The 23,674-nt window shown below is 36.9% G+C and overlaps 2 protein-coding genes across 4 annotated transcripts in view; one reads left to right on the top strand and one right to left on the bottom strand.

Annotated features, from left to right (window-relative positions):
- Nucleotides 1-23,674, bottom strand: part of LOC126828632 (hemicentin-1) — a 280,950-nt gene that overhangs the window by 34,912 nt on the left and 222,364 nt on the right. The gene's annotated exons all lie outside the window — the stretch shown is intronic.
- On the top strand, nt 106-22,526 carry LOC126828580 (deleted in malignant brain tumors 1 protein). Of its 3 annotated transcripts, XM_050558435.2 has the most exons (20): nt 106-212; nt 3,534-3,573; nt 4,257-4,349; nt 4,593-4,643; nt 5,482-5,532; nt 6,265-6,483; nt 7,248-7,340; nt 9,107-9,175; nt 9,876-10,109; nt 11,219-11,311; nt 11,676-11,720; nt 13,637-13,867; nt 15,304-15,396; nt 15,635-15,694; nt 15,835-16,062; nt 17,247-17,339; nt 18,230-18,517; nt 19,921-20,235; nt 21,327-21,635; nt 22,309-22,526. In XM_050558435.2, the coding sequence occupies exons 1-20, from the start codon at nt 138-140 to the stop codon at nt 22,440-22,442; spliced, it is 2,814 nt and encodes a 937-aa protein (XP_050414392.1). In that variant the 5' UTR covers nt 106-137; the 3' UTR covers nt 22,443-22,526. The 3 variants fall into 3 exon arrangements, with proteins under 3 accessions (XP_050414392.1, XP_050414403.1, XP_050414445.1); XM_050558446.2 differs by lacking the exon at nt 5,482-5,532; XM_050558488.2 differs by lacking the exons at nt 5,482-5,532; nt 6,265-6,483; nt 7,248-7,340; nt 9,107-9,175.

Raw genomic sequence — 23,674 nt, 5'->3', positions numbered from 1 at the left:
GGAAACGTCTTATGATATCGATTTCATCGCTAAATTCGTTCAGCGATCAAATTATGATAAATTAAGGTAGTTATTTTACTGTATATATATTCCGATAAGAAACAGCTATCTCAACAGAAATCTGGTATGATATCAAGATGATGTTATCACAGTTAGTGTTACCTCTTCTGCTGCTTATCCAGTTATCCGATGGAAACATCATCAACGAAAAGGTAACAGTTCTTACGTTTGATTGTGATTTAAGTTATTCATGTACGGTCCGTCAAGAAAACTTGGTTAATCAGCTGTTACGGTGTTGCCTAACCCCGTTATGTAGGTGCGTGTATTGTCAACTTATATAGTCGTTCGGATAGGAGGAAAAACCGAATTCTCGTGTAATAATATAATAATAATAATAATAATAAACACTTTATTTAATGTGGCAACTTATTAGTTTGAAATAAAAACCAACTAATAGGATCCTTCTGAGCTAAAAAAAACTGACGTGAACGTAAAAGAACCCTTGGCAGTTGGAATTCGATACGAGTAAGCCCTACCGCCTACTTTTCAGACACAATAGAAATCATAGCACACTGTATGACGTATGCCCGTTGAGTTTAATTTCATTTCGTATTGTCTCTATCTCTCCGTCTAACGATTGACCTGTAACACACCACATAACTAGTTATAGAACAACAATTACTTGTTTACTAATACGCAACGTTTCGACGAATGGTATTCTCGTCTTTATTAAGAACGTTGTTATTCCATCACTACTATCTGAACCGTCGTAAATTTTAAACGGATGTTTTCGATTATAAACAAACTACTTAACTTTGGTTATTATAAACTTACCCGGCTGTTTGAAATCACCCCTGGTTAAATAAAATCCATTGTACAACTAAATATCCCAACGAATAAAAAAGTTCTCTCTTGTAAAATTGAACTCAGACATCGAGAAATACAAAATTAGAAGCTAATTACGTCACTTATCGTGATAGATCATTTCGCATAAGGGGGTCGCAGCAGGGCTTAGTCTATCGTAACAGTGTTTGGCTCTTTTACAACAATTCAAATGTTGTGTATGAATAACCTATTACTCTCGGACCAGTAATGAGATTGGGCGTTTAGAAACATAAATACGCTCGTAGTCCGTTTTTTGTTTCCGTCATGTATTAATTATTTGGTTAGAGAGTTGGGTGGGATTATTTCTTTTGAACACAGGTGCAGAACAAAAAGAACAACATTCGTTTTACGGGCCATAAATCTCATCCTTGCATATCTTTAATATTTCCTGATAAACGTAAGCAGTGCTGTCAATTAACCACGGCAATCTTCTGTAGGCGAGGTAAATCCGTAAATGCCGATGTATTTTACATTTGCCTCGCCACGATTGATAGCTGAGGCCATTGAATCATTGAATAAGTATATAACGTATTTTTTCTTTTTTTTTTTTATAAATATCAAAAAGTTATTATCAATAAATCATACCGCACATCGGTTTAATTATCCGTAGATAGCTCCATTTCTTTCTATTTCTCTTCGAATATTATTTCCGTTGTGCACAAACTGTTCAGAATTTTATAACCGTGCGTCTCAATAACACAAGAAAATCCCGGCTTCGTTTGAAATTCACAAGGCAATGTATCCATACCATTGTACTCACAATTACAACTCCATTTGGAAATCCACGGAGAAAGGAATTTTCTGATGACATTTCGTAGATCGCGATCATGCCTCAGCCAATCAACACTTTGAATTCTATTACCGTAAAAGATACCATGCCATATGAGTTAGTGTATGCTATACAGATGCAGCGAAAATGGTTAAATTTAGCGCGAAACTTGCACGAGTATTTTTTTTTTACCACGGTCTGCATAATTAATACACAAGACCCAATAATACACGCAATCTGCGATGCCTCTTTTGACGAGTGATTTTTTTTTAAAAATACATAAAGACGATAAACGATGTTTAGACATCCCGAACTGTTCTTATCAAGAATGTTTCTATTTCAGTTTCTGTCGAATAAACCAAAATGAAAAAAGAAAGTAATTTAATCAGGAATATTTATAAATATTAGCCACAAAGTTGGCTATAATTGACAGGAATGTAATATAATTCATAACTAAATATATAATATACAGGGTATTTACAATTATGAGGTGATGATGATGTGAAAGCAATATTATCAAGTATTCGTATAATCGGTGATATATTCAATGTGAATAAAATTTAGTAGACTGACAATCAATTGTTTCCAAATTAATGTTATTGTCTTCAGTTGCTATTTTTGTTGCTCAAATGATTGCAACACACGTGATTGTCAAAATTTGTCAACCTTTACCCCCTTCAACATATTACGATAATTTAGCTCATTACGTGGCATGTGCAATGTTGCCATGGACACAATTGAAAATACATGCAAAAACATTGACTTTTCAAGAGAGAACTTATTTTCGTTGGGATATTTAATTGTGCAATGGAGTTTATTCAACCGGAGGTGATTACAAACACATAGGCAAGTTTTTAATAACAATATTCAGTAGTTTGTTCACAGTTCACAGTTCACAGAAGAAATCCGTTTAAAATTTACCACGGTTCTGAAAGTAGTTTTTGTTTTTAGTGTGTTACTTTTTAATTACTTAATGCTACTTAAAGAAGGGCTATATAGGTCACATAGTTTAGCGAGTCATATATGGATGTCAACATATTAGATGATTTTCTGAAAAGTTCCTTGCCTATCCGTGAAAGACCTGTACCAAGTCAGTGATTTCTGTTTAATGTTATACATGATCCCTTTCTAGGTGTACACACTTTTCCCAACGATGTTAAAAGGCGTGGTTGCCGGTCATCATTACTAGGAAACCGGTCTCATCCATCGTTACAACTCCGGCCAAACAATTACCAAAATCTGCTTCAAAATTGCAAAGATTGTCCCGGGATGTCAGGAATCTGACACGTTTCTGATCCGCAGTCAAGGGCTTTGGCACCCATCTTGCAAAAACTTTTGTCATTCCTAAGTCGTCGGCGAACAACACTTGCAATGATATGTCGAGCGGGCAATCGTCTATCAGCCATCGCCAACATTTCACACAATTGCTACCGATGAAACTCTCGTCTATATCAAGCAAATAATACAAATATGTGAATGGTATACAGAATATCCTAGAAAAATATCAAAGAAGTAGAATTAAAACTGGACGCCATTAATTAGCGAGCCATTTGCAACTAAACTTACAGAAGACTTTCTTCTAGATGTAATTTGCGTGGTTTGTGTTCAGTGGACTGAATCCCAAGTTGGTTATCTTTAACATGATAAATTGAACAACAATACCGTGTTTTAAAGTGACATCTTTGTATACAAGAACTATTTTTTATGTTTTTACTCCTTCATATGAAACCAATCTTAATTAAATCAACCTGCCCGTAATATTATGTATTGGACGCTAAATTTGCAATGAACAACAATAACGCGTGGTGTAACTGTATCACCTAAAATAGTAGAGTAAACAGAAGTTTATACTAAAATGAGCTTTTATACTATATTGTAGGTACAATATGAACAATCGTTGAACAGACTCAAGCGTGGGGGTAAGTAAAATGTAGTTACTGCACTGGAATCTGATGCTCACATCAATGCCACGTGTGGATATGGAATTTGTAGTTTGTCATCTGATCTTGTGAACACCAAAAATGTCCATTTCGTAAACAAATACCAATGACACTATTGTAATCTGATTGGATCCCCGTCCCTGTATTATATTCTTTTAATGTAAAAGTCAAAGTAATTGATGAAATATTGAGCGATAATTGAATGTACATTGTACAGTGTGTCTCCAAATATTCGTTCCTTTTCAACACACAATATACAGTTCTAAAATCTTCGGTTGACATTCTTAATGAAACAGAAAGATGATTTTGCCTGAATCGGCTAAAGTTTGCAGATGTGTTTATAATATACAGACAATTTATCGTTGATCAGTTTCCACATAACAAAAACTTTACGATTGCTAACTGACCTGATAATATATCACAATATATGGTAATACTTATTCTTCAAAACTATTTTAACCCATCTCTACCGCACTTGTCCCCACTCTTTGTCTCATTTATCCAACTACTAAATCATCTTAGATTTATAAAGGTCCCGGTTTCAAACATAATCCTCTGAACCCTAATCCTACAAATATCCACAATAAGTCTACAACTTCTGCTACGGTTATGACTACTGCAGTACATCATACAATAAAATCGCCATACATTTATAATTACAGATCCCAGATATAAACACTTTCCTCCAAACCGAATCCCTACTACCGTCCCAACTACCACGACAGCAACTATTGTGACCACCACAGCTCCAAACTGTAAGTTTTGTGGCTTAGATAACTAATTGTCTTATTTTCTTTATGATGACGTATTTGAGAGAAAATAAAAGACATGTTAACTTACTGTATGTCATTTGTATCGTTTGATTTTCAGATTTAAACGCCCCAACAACCCTCCCTATATCTACTGGATTGGGATTTGTCTTAGCATGTTAAAAAGTTTTAAACTATTATATCGGACACACTATGTATATTATGCAATTTTTATTGTTTGCTTTTCAGATTTTACTCCCACGGCGACCGTTCCCACTTCCACTACACCTAATACCAACGGTGAGTGTAAATACCATTGGTTTAGTAAGTTTTTTTTTATGATTTGATAATCCCCACGTAGCATGTTTCGGGGAAAATAACGATATCGGATTAATTCTGTGAATTGCTCTTTAATGAGTGTTTCTTATTACACTGTTTAATTCCTTTACTGGCTTGTTAGACTGTGCTTAAAATAAGTGAGATATTGACTTTTAGTTCAAAGCAAACTTGTGCATTGAAACAAAGTTATACGCGACAAATTAGTTTTCGTGGGCCCTTGGAATATCGGATACCTACGGGATATAGGTCAATGGCCTATTATGTCAACGTGTATGTCCTGCCGGTAATCATGTACACCCTAGTTGCTTGTCCGAATATTGTATGGCAAAGAGTTGCGTCAGGAAGCTTACTGAAACATATTGTTTACTCCCAGAACTTGTTCCGTCCAATATATGTGTAGTGAGCCGTTTGTCATTGGTTGTTTTAAATTTGTCTTTATTTCTTGTTTTTTTCTAGTTCATTTGACTAATTGTTTAGTTTCTTACGTTTTTTTTCTAATTCATTTGACTATTTGTATAGTGTGTTGTTTGTTAATCATTAGTTCATTTGACTATTTGTGTAATTCGTTGTTTGTTTTTGATTAGTTTATTTGATTATGTGTGTAGTTGAGAGAAAATAAAAGACTTGTTAATTTACTGTATATTATGCAATTTGTATCGTTTGATTTTCAGATTTAAACGCCCCAACAATCCTCCCTATATCTACTGGATTGTATTTTGTCCTAACATGTGAAAAAGTTTTAAACTATTATATCGAAAACATTATGTATATTATGCAATTTGTATTGTTTGCTTTCCAGATTTTACTGCCCGTCCCACTTCGACTACATCAAGACCACCTAGAACCAACGGTGAGTTTAATTATCATTCGTCGAGTTAATAGAAAGAGGTTATATTACATGAATGTTTTTTTATGATTTGATAATCCCCACGTAGTGCAGCATGTTTCTCCGAAAATAACGATGTCGGATTAATTCTATGAATTGCTCTTTAATGAGTGTTTATTTCCTTTACTGCCTTGTTAGACTGTGCTTAAAATAAATGAGATATCGACTTTTAGTTGAGAGCAAAGCTATGCATTGAAACAAAGTTATATGCTAGAAATTAGTTTTTGTGGGCCCTTGGAATATCGGATACCCACGGTATATAGGTCAAAGAACTAATATGTCTACTTGTAAATCCGTCTAGTAATCATGTACACGCTAGTTGCTTGTCCGAATATTGCACGGTGAAGAGTTGCGTTAGGTAACTTACTGAAACATATTGTTTACTCCCGGAACTTGTTCCGTCCAATGTATGTGTGTACTGTAAGCTGTTTTTGTTTGTCATTGGTTGTTTTAAATGTTTTGTTATTTGTTGTGTTTTTTTCTAGTTCATTTGACTATTTTTTTTTAAGTTTGTTACGTTTTTTCTAATTCATTTGACTATTTGTATAGTGTGTTGTTTGTTAATGATTAGTTCATTTGACTTTGTAATTCGTTGTTTGTTTATGATTAGTTTATTTGATTATGTGTGTAGTGTATATTTTCTTTATGATGACTTTATTTGACTATTTGTATATTTTGTTGTTGTTTTTTGTGTAGTTTGTGGGTCAGAGAGTAGACAGGGAGATGTAACTACAATAGATCATCCTGGTACTGGAGGTGACTATGGTAACAACCAGAACTGTACATGGACAGTTTGCACCAATACTCCTGGTGTTAATGTTACTATTACTAGAATTTATATTGAGGATGATCCACTATGTATATTAACAATTCAAAGGAACAGATACTGTGGTGCCTTAAGAAGGAATGGTGAAGGTATAAATAATTCTTCTATCACGTTTTTATCTTTGTACCAGCATAATCGGGCTATCTTGTCGACAATTAAGGACATATTTTATGCTCTCACCTCACCTGCAGCCATCTCCCATCTGTCCATCCAACTTTTCACATGAAAGTTCTACAGACAACAATTGTAGGAATTGTTCATTTGGTCAACGGGTCAAACATTTTGAACAGCAAACTTCCAAATTGTTTCCGAACTCATGATATTCTATGAACTATGTTTCAATATTTGACGACTTTATGGAATTCTGCATCAGGGCATATAGAAAACCCCCTGTCCAATGTCAAAACTCAAAAATCGCGGAGTTTGCATTTAAATATAAAACCTGTGAAAAAACACAACATAACAAATTGTTCTATTATGTAGATATTCTAGACCATGAGATTATTAATAGAAGAGAACAGTGGTGTCATAGATTGCATTCTTGTAAATTCCAAAGATTGGCAGCATTGAAAATATTTTAAACATAATATCTCTGAACAACTAGTAAGTGTCAATCCGTCAAAAATTGTAGCCTATTTCCGGTCTGCGGAAATGAGGTCGGGTGGGGGTGGGGGTAACTCCGGCAACGGAAGGTCATGGAACGTTGCCTTATCGATAGGGTTCGTCACCTCTGGTTCCCAATTCGTCACACTAGTATAAAGCATTACTAACGTTGTTCTGTTATGGTTTGGAAAAGCAATTTTCTATCTCAGCTACAATGCGGATGAATGTATTTTCTTGTTTTTATCTATAGTGGCTACGATCCAGGGATGTGTGAGAGTAAGTTTTACAAGTGACGGCAGTGTCACTGGTAGCGGATTTAGAATAGAAATCAGACCACTACAAAGTAAGTGTCTAGTCATCAATAACGATAAGAAATTTTAAATGGTTGAGTGAAAATAAAAGACTTGTTAATTTACTGTATATTATGCAATTTGTATCGTTTGATTTTCAGATATAAACGCCCCAACAATCCTCCCTATATCTACTGGATTGTATTTTGTGCTAACATGTTAAAAAGTTTTAAACTATACTATTCAAAAAAAGTAGGGGATATTTGATTTTTAAGTGTTATTAAAGTCACCTAATGAAACTGACGAAGAAACAAATGACAAAATGAAATGAAGTTCACATTCATCGATTTATTCCAAATGATCGTTAGACTAAGTAAGGCACAGACTGGCCATTATAAGGGTAAAATGATACCCGGGGTCAAACAGCAAAGTTACCACAGCATCACAACCATGTCAGTAACGGGTAAATCCTCCTCTGTTTGCCAAACAAGCATTGATCCGACGTGGCATACTCCTAATGAGACGTCTAAGGTCATTTTGGTCCAGATTGTCCCATTCCTGTTGCAACGCAGCAGCAAGTTCTTGGACATTGGCAGGACGTTGTTGACGTTGACGTAACCTCTGTCCAAGCATGTCCCAGACATGCTCGATGGGGGAGAGGTCGGGACTCAGTGCTGGCCAAGGTAATGTGGTGATGTTCTGTTGTTGGAGGTAACCTGTAACGATCCTGGCCCTGTGACATCTTGCGTTGTCATCCTGGAAGATGAAACGGCGGCCATGACGTCGTGCGAACGGCACAACATGGACTGCCAAGATGTTGTCCCGGTAGTACTGGCCTGTAACACGCCCTGCAACAACATGTAAAGCCGTTCTTCCAGCAACAGTGATGCCTCCCCACACCATAACAGAACCACCCCCAAATCGATCATGTCTGATGACGTTAACGTCTTGAAAGCGCTCGTTTCGACGACGCCACACCCTCCTACGTCTGTCCAAAAAATCAACAGTGAATCTTGACTCATCTGAAAACATCACATTGCTCCAGCGTCGATTATCCCAGTGTTGACGATCCCTACACCAACGACGTCTTGCCTGAATGTGATGATCTCTCAAACAAGGGATCACGCGAGGACGTCGGGCGCGAAGGTGACCCCTATGCAGTCGATTCCGAATCGTCTGGCCACTCACTCTCACACCAGTGTCTGTTTGAAGACGAGCGCTGATCTGATTTGCTGTGATGACACGATTTCTCAAGGCCAAGGTACGGATAAATCGATCCTGGGCTTGAGTTGTCGCCCTTGGTCGACCTGAGCGTGGTCTGTCCTGTAAAGATTGTGTATCACGGTATCTGGACCATAGCCTGCTTATGACAGACTGAGAAACATTCATCGTCCGCGCCACAACCGCCTGTGTTGTGCCGATCTGTAGCATGCCAAGGGCACGTAACCTTTCATTTTGGGTAAGCCGACGCATATCAAAATTTGTTTTCTGGTCACTAAAACAATTAAACTGATGTTTCCACCCTGGAATTCAATGCCACAATGACTGTAACATTCAAAGTCAGAGTCGTGCAAATCTTGGGTTGGACCCCCATGATGATCCCAAGCATCACCTGCATTCCATGCGGTAGCTATTGGTGCGTTTGGGCGTCACATGTAACTGGAAATGTTTCTTCTGTTAGGTTCTATAGTGACTTTTTTCGTAGTCATTTGCATATTTTAGTATTATGCCCCCAAAATCAAATATCCCCTACTTTTTTTGAATAGTATATTATATCGAAAACATGTATATTATGCAATTTGTATTGTTTGATTTTCAGATTTCATTGCCACGGCAACTACATCAAGACCACCTAGAACCACTACATCAAGACCACCTAGAACCAACGGTGAGTTTAATTATCATTCGTCGAGTAAATAGAAAGAGGTTATATTACATGAATGTTTTTTATAATTTGATAATCCCCAAGTAGTACAGCATGTTTCTCCGAAAATAACGATGTCGGATTAATTGAGTGTTTATTTTCTTTACTGCCTTGTTAGACTGTGCTTAAAATAAATGAGATATCGACTTTTAGTTGAGAGCAAAGCTATGCACTGAAATAAAGTTATATGCTAGAAATTAGTTTTTGTGGGCCCTTGAAATATCGGACAACCACGGTATATAGGTCAATGAACTAATATGTCTACTTGTAAATCCGTCTCGTAATCATGTACACGCTAGTTGCTTGTCCGAATATTGCACGGTGAAGAGTTGTGTTAGGTAACTTACTGAAACATATTGTTTACTCCCGGAACTTGTTCCGTCCAGTGTATGTGTAGTAAACTGTTTTTTTTGTCATTGGTTGTTTTAAATGTTTCTTTATTTGTTGTGTTTTTTCTAGTTCATTTGACTATTTCTTTTTAAGTTTGTTACGTTTTTTTCTAAATCATTTGACTATTTGTATAATGTGTTGTTTGTTTATGATTAGTTGATTTGACTATGTGTTGTTTGTTTTTGATTAGTTTATTTGATTATGTGTGTAGTGTATATTTTCTTTATGATGACTTCATTTGACTATTTGTATAGTTCCTTGCTTTTCTGTGTAGTTTGTGGGTCAGAGAGTAGACAGGGAGATGTAACTACAATAGATCATCCTGGTACTGGAAGTGACTATGGTAACAACCAGAACTGTACATGGACAGTTTGTACTAATACTCCTGGTGTTCGTGTTGATATTACTAGAATTGATATTGAAGGTTTATTATCATCGTGCGTCTATGATGCGTTGACAATTCAAAGTCGTAGATACTGTGGTGGTGTCGTAAGAAGGAATGTTGAAGGTATAAACAATTATTCTATAACGTTTTTATCTTTGTTCCAGCACAATCGGGCTATCTTTTCGACAAAGGACACATTTTAATGCTCTGACCTCACCTGCAGCCATCTTCCATTTGTCTATTCAACTTTTTATATGAACGCTCTACAGACAACATTTATTGTCGTATTGGATCTCACGTGTTTCCAGGAATGTTTCATTTGGTCAACTAGTCAAACCTTTTCGATCGCAAATCTTCCAAATTTCTTCCGAACTCATGATATTCTATGAACTATGTTCCAATATTTGACGACTTTATGGAATTCTTCATCAGGGCATTTAGAAAACCCCTGTCAAATTTAAAAACTCAAAAATCGCTAAGTTTACATTTAATTGTAAAACTTTTGAAAAAACACAACACACCAAATTGTTCTATGATGTAGATATTCTAGACCATACGATTATTAATAAAAGAGAACAGTGGTGTCATAGCCTTTTTTGAGTCTGCATTCTTTCACATTCCAAGGATTGGCAGCATTGACAAGATCCTAAATATACTCTTACAAAAGTAGGGGATATTGATATGTAAATACCTATGCAGGTTGTGATATGATAAATAGTCATGGACACTTGACATGCTTTGAGATTATGTTCACAGATGAAGAACTTATCGCCCCAAGAGAACCACTGAGCTGCATGTGCGACACGCAATAGCGCCATACACGTGGGTGGGGTTCGTTGTCAAATTTGACACTTCATTCTAGATATTCTAGACCATGAGATTATTAATAGAAGAGAACAGTGGTGTCATAGATTGCATTCTTGTAAATTCCAAAGATTGGCAGCATTGAATATATTTTAAACATAATATCTCTGAACAACTAGTAAGTGTCAATCCGTCAAAAATTGTAGCCTATTTCCGGTCTGCGGAAATGAGGTCGGGTGGGGGTGGGGGTAACTCCGGCAACGGAAGGTCATGGAACGTTGCCTTATCGATAGGGTTCGTCACCTCTGGTTCCCAATTCGTCACACTAGTATAAAGCATTACTAACGTTGTTCTGTTATGGTTTGGAAAAGCAATTTTCTATCTCAGCTACAATGCGGATGAATGTATTTTCTTGTTTTTATCTATAGTGGCTACGATCCAGGGATGTGTGAGAGTAAGTTTTACAAGTGACGGCAGTGTCACTGGTAGCGGATTTAGAATAGAAATCAGACCACTACAAAGTAAGTGTCTAGTCATCAATAACGATAAGAAATTTTAAATGGTTGAGTGAAAATAAAAGACAACTTGTTAATTTACTGTATATTATGCAATTTGTATAGTTTGATTTTCAGATTTAAACGCCCCAACAACCCTTCCTATATCTACTGGATTGTATTTTGTCCTAGCATGTTAAGAAATGAAATGAAATGAAATGGGGTTTAACGTCCTACTCCTATACAGGGCTAATGAAGACGGGCATACGCCATACAGTGTGCTATGAGGGAAATTTTGCCCGGGCAGCGGCACTATCGCCTACAGAAGTTTATAAACTATTATATCGAAAACATTATGTATATTATGCAATTTTATTTGTTTGCCTTTCAGATTTTACTGCCACTTCGACTACATCAAGACCACCTAGTACCAACGGTGAGTTTAATTACCATTCCTTGAGTAAATAGAAAGAGGTTATTTCACATGAAGGTTTTTTATACGACCACATTTTCATGTGGACGTATGTTGTCGTCGCCCCTGTCCTATGGATTCTCTACAGGTCACAATTTTTATCCGATTTCAATGAAACTTGAAATATAGGTTTATCACCCTAAGATCTCAGTTCCTTTCGATATTGGCATACGTATCGGACTGTAACTTCATTGATTATAGCCCTTGATTGTACGAAAAATCACGTTGTTAACTTGTGAACTCTGTAAAGGTCACAATTTTTATCCGATTTGGTTTAAACTTGAAATGTATGTTTATAACAAACAGATCTCGGTTCCTTTTGATATTCGCGCATATCGGACCATAGCTTCCTGAATTATGGCCCCTAATTGTACGAAAAATCGTGTTTTTAGCTTGTGGACACCATAGAGGTCACATTGTTTTATCCGATTTAAAAAAACCGTTACACCCTAAGGTTGGTTGAGTTCTAATTTCTTAAAAACTGACAAACACAAAATGGCCGCCCCTCGTTCGCAAATAGTGTCAAAATATTGTGTATCAGGGTTGTGAAACTTGAAATACTTGTTTATAACCCACAGGTCCGAGTTCCTGAATTATGGCCCCTAATTGTCCGAAAAATCACGTTTTTAGCTTGTGGACCCGATAGAGGTCAAAATTATTATCCGATTTAAAAAAAAACGTTCGAATATATCACCCTTATACCCAAAGGATGGTTAAGTTCGAATTTCATGAAAATCAGACCAAAACTGCTTGACAAAATGGCCGCCCCTCGTACGCAAATAGTGTAAACATCTGGTATATCAAAGTTGTGGACCCTCTAGAGGCCACAATTTGGATCCGATTTTGATGACACCTGAAATGCAAGTTTATAACCCAACGATCTCGGATCCTTTCAATATTCGCGCATATCGGGTGAATTATGGTCTCTGATTGTACGCAAAATCGCGTGTTTAACTTGTGGTCCCTCTAGAGGTCACAATTATTATTCGATTTAAAAAAAACATTCGAATATATCACCGTTACACCGTAATGTTTGTTGAGTTCGAATTTCGTAAAAATCGGGCCAATCTCTGGTAAATCAAAGTTGTGGATCCTCTAAAGGTCACAATTTTGATCCGATTTTCGCACATATCGGATCGTAACTTCCTGAATTATGGCAATTAACACGTTTTTAGCTTGTTTAAAAAAAACGTGTGAATATACCACCATTACACACTAAGTGCTTGGTTCCTTTTGATAATCGCAGTTACCCGAACTTAACTTTCTGGATTTTGGCCCCTGATTGTTCGAAAAATCGCAATTTTAGCTTGCGGATTCTCTAGAGGTCACAATTTTTTTCCGATTTTAAAAACCGTTTAAATAGATCACCATTCCACCATAATGAAGGTTGAATTCGTATTTCTGGAAAATCGAAATGAAACTGCCCGACAAAATGGCCGCTCTTTGTACACAAATTGTGTAAAGTGTGTAATACGAAGGTGTGGACCCTGTAGGGGTCACAATTTTTATCCGATTTTGATAAACCTAAAACATATCTTTATATCCCAAAGATCTCTGTCCCTTTTGATATTTGGACATTTCAGGCCATAACTTTCTGGATAATTGCCCCTGATTGTACAAAAAATCACGCTTGTTCTCTATCCAAAATGTGGGCGTATCCTGCCTGGCAGCCGCTGGTTATAATTGATAATGTTTAGTTTGTTACGTGTTTTCTAATTCATTTGACTATTTGTATAGTGTGTTGTTTGTTAATGATTAGTTCATTTGACTAGGTGTAATTCGATGTTTATGATAAGTTTATTTGATTATATGTGTAGTTTATATTTTCTTTATGATGACTTCATTTGACTATTTGTATAGTTAGTTTCTTTTTTGTGTAGTTTGTGGATTAGAGAGAAGACAGGGAAATGTAACTACAATAGATCATCCTGGTACTGGAGGTGACTATGGTAACAACCAGAACTGTACATGGACAGTTTGTACTAATACTCCTGGTGTTCGTGTTGATATTACTAGAATTGATATTGAAAGTTCATCATCGTGCGCCTATGATGTGCTAACAATTCAAAGTCGTAGATACTGTGGTGGTTTCGTAATAAGGAATGTTGAAGGTATAAACAATTATTCTATCACGTTGTTATCTTTGTTCCAGCACAATCGGGCTATCTTTTCGACAAAGGACATATTTTTGTGCTCTCACCTCACCTGCAGCCATCTTCCATTTGTCTATCCAACGTTTTATATGAACGCTCTACAGACAACATTTGTTGTCGTATTGGATCTCGCGTGTTTCCAGGAATGTTTCATTTGGTCGATGAGTCAAACCTTTTCGATCGCAAATCTTAAAAATTTCTTCCGAACTCATGATATTCTATGAACTATGTTCCAATATTTGACGACTTTATGGAATTCTTCATCAGGGCATTTAGAAAACCCCTGTAAAATATAAAAACTCAAAAATCGCTAAGTTTGCATTTAATTGTAAAGCTTGTGAAAAAACACAACACACCAAATTGTTCTATGATGTGGATATTCTAGACCATAAGATTATAAATAGAAGAGGACAGTGGTGTCATAGCCTTTTTTGCGTCTGCATTCTTTCACATTCCAAGGATTGGCAGCGTTGACAAGATCCTAAATATACTCTTCAAAAAAGTAGAGAATATTGAAATGCAAATACCTATGCAGGTTGTGATATGATAAATAGTCATGGACACTTATCGCCCCAACAGAACCACCGAGCTGCATGTGCGACACGCAATAGCGCCATACACGTGGGAGGGGTTCGTTGTCAAATTTGACACTTCAAGGAAGTGTTGATGAAAACTGCCGCTTGCTGGTTTATCCTATCCAAGTTTGCTTTCCTATTGGTTCTTGCACAAGATTTACTGTTTAGCGTATCTTTGCTTTAGTGTGTTACGTTTAATTTGATCGGGAGACGTGTTCGTCCACGTCAACGTCAACGGACAACACTGCAAGAATTGGTCGTGGCACTGCAAGAGGGGTAGACCAGATTGCTCCAAATCGTGATTGGACGGTTGATAAGGAGCATGCCACGACGAATTGCTGAATGTCTGAGGATTGGTGGGGCAATTACTCATTATTAAGACAAAAATCTTTTTTGCAAGTGAAATGGGACCGTCAGATAAGCCGCCCACATGAACTGTTTATGTTCATGTGTAGGCAATTGGTCTGTTATTAACATACACTTGTTACCTCTAATAAAAACAGCCGCGCATTTCCGCAGGTTTGTAGTGTTTCTGAATATCCTCTACTCTTTTGGAAGAGTATGCAAGTAATCATTGGACAACTAGTAAGTGTCAATCCGACAAAAATTGTAGCCTATTTCCGGTCTGCTTAAAGGGGGTCGGGAGTGGGGGGATAACTCAGGCAACGGAAGGTCATGGATCCATTGCCTTATCGATAGTGTTCGTCACCTTAGGTTCCCAATTCATCAGACTAGTATAAAGCATTACTAACGTTGGAAAAGCAAATTGATATCTCAGCTACAGTGCAGATGAATGTATTTTCTTGTTTTTATCTATAGTGGCTACGATCCAGGGATGTGTGAGGGTGAGTTTTACAAGTGACGGCAGTTTCACTGGTAGCGGATTTAGAATAGAAATCAGACCACTACAAAGTAAGTGTCTTGTCATCATTAGCCATAAAAAAATTAAATGTTTGAGTGAAAATAAAAGACAACATGTTAACTTACTGTATATTATGCAATTTGTATCGTTTGATTTTCAGATTGTACCGACCCAACAACCCTCCTTATATCAACTGGACTGTATTTTGTCCTAGCATGTCAAAAAGTTTTAAACTATTATACCGAAAACATTATGTATATTATGCAATTTGTATTGTTTGCTTTCCAGATTTTATTGCCACAACAACCCGTCCCACTTCGACTACATCAAGACCACGTAGTACCAACGGTGAGTTTAATTACCATTCGTCGAGTAAATAGAAAGAGGTTATTTCACATGGAGATTTTAGGATTTGTAGTTGGTGGGGCAATATGTGTGTGTGTTTAGTTTATTTGACTATTTGTATATTTTGTTGTTTTTCTGTGTAGTTTGTGCATTAGAGAGTAGACAGGGATATATAACTACAATAGATCATCCTGGTACTGGAGGTAACTATGGTAACAACCAGAACTGTACATGGACAGTTTGTACTAATACTCCTGGCGTTCTTGTTAATATTACTAGAATTGATATTGAACGTACATCATCGTGCGCCTTTGATGTGTTGACAATTCAAAGGAATAAATACTGTGGTTTTACAGAATGGAATTTCGAAGGTTTGTATGACTGTTTATGATGATTGACATTAATAGAATCCAATGTATTAAGAATTCAAATTTGAAGTCCTTAAAGCGAAAATTGCATTTTCTTACGTCATATGTTTAAAGTGTGTTAAAATAAAGCCGCAATATAAATTGCATCTATACACAGGCCTATCTTGTTTAGGAATAATCCTATAAATTGATTATTGTCGGTTGATATACTGACAAAAATGTGTTTCATTTTGAAAGCTTCCTTTTAGCCATCAAAACAAATGAAGTCATTGATCCAAGCAATGGAGGTAACCGAGGTACTTCTATTATGCAGACTTAGTTACGGTTTAAATGATGGCATTTCCAAATACCGTCGGCGAATAGAATATATATCAAATTATGTGTAGTAGAATGATTCCTACGATTTTATAATAGTGATATGACAACCTATTAAGCAACATAATAATTATTTTTTTCACTTTCTTAGAAAATATGTAATCTTCACTTTAAATACACAGTGACAAAGTAGTGTACTAGTACGTGAATTTGGCTTTCAAAACGTGTCAAAATATCCATGACAAGGTAGTATAATACGCATGTCACACCTCTATGAAATACAATTAATTACTCCCTATTACTGAGCGACGTTTCAAGCATTAATTGTATTCCATACAGGGGTCACGATGGCCAAGTGTGTAAGACATCTGCTTGCTAGTCTGGATGTCGGATGTTCGATCGAGAAAGTTCATCCAGATTTTCCGATGTGGTTCCCCCATGTCAGTGATGCTGGACGCAGGGCCTGACAAAAAAAAACGAGGTCCCGTCTTCATTGGTGTGAACGTAAAAGATTCACTGGCAGTTAGAATTCGATAGTTGTGCCGCTGTCCGGGCACAATTTCCCTCATAGCACACTGTATGGCGTATGTCCGTCTTCATTAGCCCAGTTCGGAGCAGAACAGTAGGACGTTAAACTCCCATTTCATTTCATCCGTATTCCATAGAACTGGGACCTGTATATTTCAAGCTCAAATATTGAATGCCATTGAAGCAATTTAAAGTAGTATCAGATGTTTTGAAAAGAGTAAGCACAGTCTGGCTCGTACATGGCACTCTCCACTAGTACGTCTTTCTTCGCAATTTTTGGATTCCGTTTTCAAGAAAAGTAAATACACTATATTTATTTTACTATTTTTGACATTTTTATCTAGTGACTACATACACGGGTTGCGTACAGATATCATTTAGTAGTGATGGAAGTTTAACCGGGACTGGATTTTCATTGACTATCACACCAAAACAATGTAAGCAGTTTTATTCTTGTCCGTAAATAATGCAAAGGCCTTTAAAGTTATATATTGTGGGTCAGATTATGTCATCTTACACACAATTCAGGGCGTTGTGTTTTCAATCGATTTTCGGAAAATTGTCATTGTGGGAGAATGTATGAACGTTTTCGCAGAAAGTAATTCTGGTGTTATGTCTTCTGGAATAGATTGTTTCTATACGCACCTTTCCTTTACACGTACTTATTCTACAGGATTCAGTTCTTTACAAATTTTCAGAAATAGGTAGCATTGGAGTACAAACTTTTCGTGGCCATGTTGAATAATTTCACAAATACAGTTTAGAGTTATTGCCCCTGAACAGTTACATTGTTGATACACAAAGGCCCTTTATATAAACTCTATATGATGAATGGTTCAATACACAAAGCGCGCGACAGCTTTTATTGATAAGAATAAGACTATGTTTTTAAACATACGAAATGTGTCTGAAGACAACAAGGAGATGGTGCTTGCTGAAACGTAAACTATGTAGAATGAACCATTGCTTGCATTGCATTCACTGTAAGGCGTAAACTAAGTATAAATTCGATTAATTATAAAGTTGAGAAAAGTATTAAGTCGAAGTGTTATTAATTACCTCTTGGGTAATTGTTGATGCTCACTTTCATAACTACCTATGTATTTTATATCAAGTTGGGGATTTGATTGGAAAGGAAGTTATTGGTGCTTTCTTAGCCTATTTGATAAAAATCAATGTATAATGCGAATATGGTATTGCCGGGTCAGTCATTGGCGTTATTAAATAAAGGAGCATGTTTATTTAAGCGGTAGGGGGATTTTCAACCTAACCTAACCGATTTGTAAGAAATAAAATGTCGTGAACAATATTTATGTTTTTGTTTTAGATCAAGATGGTGATACTATTATTAATCCAGACGGCAAGGTTTTAATATACAATAATGGAACATGGGGGGTGATCTGTCCCGATCAGTGGGGTGATTACGAGGTACAGGTGGCTTGTCGTGAGGCTGGTTATCTATATGGGGTTGCTCTGACTCTTCCCAGGCCAGTCGTTAATACGCCAATTGAGTATACAGTAGAATGTACCGGCGAAGAGCGGAACATACGGTCCTGTGATGTACAATACACCGATGAATGTTCAACTACCGACAGATCGGGAGCTTTTTGTGGATGTAAGATTTTGTAGTTTCCTTAGTATTTCAGTAATAATAGAAACGTATTTATATAACTTTAGATACCCAGATGACCGAACTGGCATACCACGCTTCATTAAGTAGTCTCCATAATTTGTCGTGTATCTCTCAGCTAGGTTTCGACCGAAAGGGTCTAATGTTTGATAAATGTTTGCCTACCAACAAATCGGGAGCTTTTTGTGCATGTAAGATTTTGCAGCGTGTGTCCCGTTTCAGTAATTATAAACGTCTTTATATAACTTTAGGGACCCAGATAACGAAACTCCCACACCACGTTTCATTATGAAGTCCTCTTTAATGTCCCCACTTCATTTCATTCTCTATAAATTGTCGCGCATCTACCAGCTATGACTGATGAATGTTTGACTAGTTACAGATTGGGAGTTTTTGGTGGATATATGATCGTATAGTGTCATAGTATTTCAGTAATTAGAGACGTAATTATATACCTTTAGGGTTCCAGATGACTAAACTTGCATATCACGCTTCATTAAGAAATATCTCCATAAATTGGCACGCATCTCTCAGCTGTGTGTGCGGTGCATTTTAAAAGGCCCACATTTAAGTCTGGGCGTATTATGTCGTCTCCCCCTCTGTCGGTCCGTCAATAATTAGCTTTTGGACGGTTTTCTTCAAATTTGGTGGGAAGCATTGGGGTCATGAGAGGACGAACCCTGTCGATATTAAGCGTTCTGCGACTTTACGTTCATGAGTCCAGGCCCCCCACTCTTGTGAACATGACAGAGGCTATAGATTTTAAGAGATTTTTTTTTCTCATTTGGTGTGATGCACAGGGGTCATGAGAAATTGAAGCCTATCGATATTACAGAGTTATGCTCCCTTTTCCAAAAACCCTTGTGAACTTGATAACGGCTATAATTTTGTCATGGATCATATTTGGCTTAAAGCATTGAAGTCATCGATCCCTATCGAGGATGAACACTAGAGGTAAGATTTCGTCAAGGATCCCACATCCTTATCAGATTTGCAAAGCATGCAAGTTTTCCTTTGGGATAAGCTGCAGTTGCGACGAGGCTGCTGCGCGGGCGTATTCCACGCTTTGTGTGGCTATCTTTTAGTAGTGTAAGTATTCACTACTGAAAAGTGTTGCCCGAAACTGCTTTTTAGTCATTGTTCGGCGATGTTCCTCGAAAAAGGCTATATAAAAGCTCTGGCAATTCATGTAAGATCGACATGAGACTTGGTATTTTTGTCTGTGGTCAATTTCGCATCGACGGTCGGCCTTTCATTCGACGATTGCTACGTTTACGTCGGATTCGGCTGCTGGTGCACTGTACGTTAGTACTAGTTTATTATTTATGTCTGGAAGGTCCACAATTTCACAAATCTATAAATTATTGTGTGTATCTTTTATATCTCAGCAAATCCACTTAGGTTGATTGGTACTAACTCTAATAACGGCCGTGTACAGATTCTATACAACAATACGTGGGCCTACCTTTGCATTCCTAATGATATTTACGGTGATGCGGTCAATGCGATATGTCAACAATTTGGATATAAAGCTGGAGACCTCGAAATCTTACCTAGAACCAGTAGTTTGAGAGATGAATTTTGGGCGAATGTCTTCCGTTGCTTAACATACGGACGTCCTCTAAACCAATGTAGATCCGAAGGATGGAGTTTTCAACGCGATTGTCAGTTTGGACACCAAACTGTATATTGCTATGGATCAGGTAGGTGTATGCTAATTGTCTCGTATACTGTGCTTTGAATATCAATCGGTATATTGCTTATTTGGTACCATATGTAGCATTTAAATTTGCCGTGTTACTTTATTAAATGTTTCGACCTCCTCATAGAGTTAATATTTTGAATTTTAAAGTTTTCTAAATTAAAGACTCGACATTCCATAGTATTTACAACTATCCCAAGTCAAGATTATATAAATAAATTATTATTTTAATGTAGACTTAAGACTCTTGTTACTATGCAATTAAGCACAATCTGAATATTAATTAAACCTTCATAAATAATTAACAGGTTCACACTAAACAAGATTTGTGTCTGATATACGAGGCTGGTTGTATGAAATCCCTGTCTTCATTAGCCTAGTTTTTGTAGAAAAGTAGGACGTTAAACCTCATTTAATTATATGAAATCAATACAGACATGTAATAACTTTAAAGCCCTAATAATATGTCAGGCATTCGATTGAGGGTATATAGCAGAAATGTAGATCGATCGAGTATAGAATTCATGGGATTCCATTATTTGTTTACTGATTTATGGCTCTTTGTTGAATTAAGATTAATGGAAATTCTGTTTTCAGGAATTTTGAAGATATATTTTGACGTATTTGATAAGAAGTTGGTACACTAATAGTCGAGTTACACATAACGTTTGTGTCCGATTTGCGGAATTCCGTTAATTACTTTTTAAAAAATATTTTAGGTTAACCTTAGAAGTATTGGACGGAAGGTCCATACACTGCTGTATATAGCAGACAAATGAAGTTGATTTATATTTGATGAAAATTCTGTTTTCTAGATATTTAAAATTCAACATTGAGGTAGACTTTAAACATACATGTAGTTGTCTGGAATTTAGTACACTAATTTGCATATATGACTATTTTACATAGCACAGTTACAGATCAATTCAGTAAAATTTCAGTCGGGCAGAATTTATTCATCTATATGTATTTGGATTATGTATTCGCAGTGTTAGCCTCTTATTATTGTAAGCTTTGTTTGGTCCCGGAATGGTTCAGCAATACTCTCTGGGTGCCCGTTTCACTTAACTTATGTTAATATTTTGGTTTAAGTTCGACTGGACACTGGATACAGAAATTCAACTGGTGCTGTTTTGGTGTACGACAACAGAGAATATAAAACAATTTGTCGAGATGGTTTTGATCAGAATGCCGTAAATGTGGTTTGTAGTGAGTTGGGATTTCCATCAGGTGGTCGACTTCTACCCGGACAATACTCGATTGTCAACAGAACCATGATAAATAAAATATATACATGTGCTGGTAATGAAACTAGTTTAGCTGACTGCAGGACTTTCTATCCCAGACGAGTATGTTCTTCTGTCGCTGCTGTATCATGTGTAGTTGATGACCAGAATTCAGGTATTGTTGTTTTCTTAGTCTTAACATCGGTCCCATCTGTGTAATTCATTCAGTTGAAATGGTCACATGGCGTCTAGGTCGAAGGAGAATTTCCTACCTAGTACAAAGCAACCATCACTTATAATTAACTGACTTGATTGTTGGTCATTATTAAATTATTGGAAAGTAATACGAACATTTTAATGATTAATGCAATGCTCTAATTCACCATTCAACTATGAATAGATGTACAGATGGCAATGGGAAAAAATCGGAACATTTTACGAAATTACTGAAATTCATCATTTTACCAATGAGTGAAATTCAGCATATGACCATAATACGTGTGGTGATTATCTTGAAACCATTTAGATAAAAAATATCCACTTGCCTCCAGGATGTCCTCGTGGCATTCACAAAACATTTGATACATGTGTTGTAGCATTGGACTCGAAAATGCAAATGAACTGAAGATTCATTCCCAACAAAGACAACCAGACACCAAATTGTAAAAAGATTCGTTAATCATTAGGAATGCAATTAGAATATAAATTCTGTCATTTGGACGGCCGATGTACCAAAGCAATTAAAATGTATTCTATTTTTTCAAAAATAGAACCCGTATATATCACTAAAATAAATCTTGAAAGCATTTTGTGTTATAGAAATGCACTGTATTGTACGTGTTTTGTAGACCCAGGATGTAATGTGTCGATGATAGAGGCGGATTTGGGGAACATCAAGCAAGAAGCCATTGCAACTGTCAACGAAGCCACTGACGTAGTTGCCAGGCTGATGGCACTGTTGAGCAAAATTCGAAGAAACTAATATCCATGGTGATTGCATTATTATAACTAAGTGATGTAACAAACAAACACCATTAAAGAAATAAACCATAATTGCAGCATTCAATATATTTTCTTTGTGTTAAGATGAACAGATCTGGACTGTCTGTAGTAGGTGTGAACTATTTGCATCCGCTGATGCTTTGACGTGTTATAGGACTGCTCTGTAAATATAGAGTCCAAACTCATGATGCAAGAAGAAAATAGATACTTAAGCAGCTGTACACTGATCTTGTATGACTCGAGTGTTGCTGTACGTTGTAGTTATGAACGTTGTTGGTGCTTTTTGCTAAGCTGTGTGAGTTATTAAATCAATGAGATTCGCTACATTGGCCAAGGTATCAGGTCGGTATCGGTAATCGGGGGGTTGGATGGCCGAATGGTTAGCACGCGCGTGCTGTATCATAAGGCCTGTCATTGAGTCAACTGGCGTGGTTTCGAATCCCCGGCTGTATGTGACAAGGAGTAGGGTCGCCTGTCCAACCTCGTGGGTTTTCCCCGGGTCCTCCGGTTTCCTCCCACTGCTAAAGACCCCTACGCAAAAGCGAATTATTGAAATAAAATTAAACCATATGTTAGTTCCGAAATGACCTAGTTTGTGTCGAGTAGACTTTAAACTCCATTTCTCTCTCTCTCTCTCTATTTCTCTCTCTCTCTCTCTTTCTCTCTCTCTCGGTAACGGTTACCAGTGTGAGTAACAAATCAATGAAATCCGCTAAGGTGGTCAAGTTATCAGACTAGTTCCATTATCAGTGTTTGTGTGTGGGTGGGGTGTTGGGGTATCAGGTCACTGAAATCCGTCATGGTGCACGGATTTGCGATCAGGAGAGGGTGGTTAATGTAATCATTGAAATCAGCTAATGTGGTCCAGGGGCCAGTGTTTTCTGGAAAAGATCAGAGCAAATGTAACATAAAATTGGGTAACGATTATCATAGCAAGTCATGATTTAATTTTAACATTTTTATCTTAATGATACCATTATTAACCGTGTTTGTGAAATGAAATGGGGTTTAACGTCCTTCTGTTCTGCTCCGACTGGTCTAAAGAAGACGGGCATACGCCTTGGCAGCTGGAAAAGTAAGACCTAAGCGCCGCCTTCCGGACAAACTGTCCCTTTTTTGCCAAGTCAGAGCAGCACAGTGGAACGTTAAACCTCATATCAATCCAATTCAATTACCATAGTCGGTGACGCCGGCCCAAGGACCTGTCATGCA

This window comes from Patella vulgata, chromosome 1 (genome assembly GCF_932274485.2).
Source record: "Patella vulgata chromosome 1, xgPatVulg1.2, whole genome shotgun sequence".
Classification (NCBI taxonomy): Eukaryota; Metazoa; Mollusca; class Gastropoda; family Patellidae; genus Patella; species Patella vulgata.
This window is presented reverse-complemented; position numbering and strand designations above follow the sequence as displayed.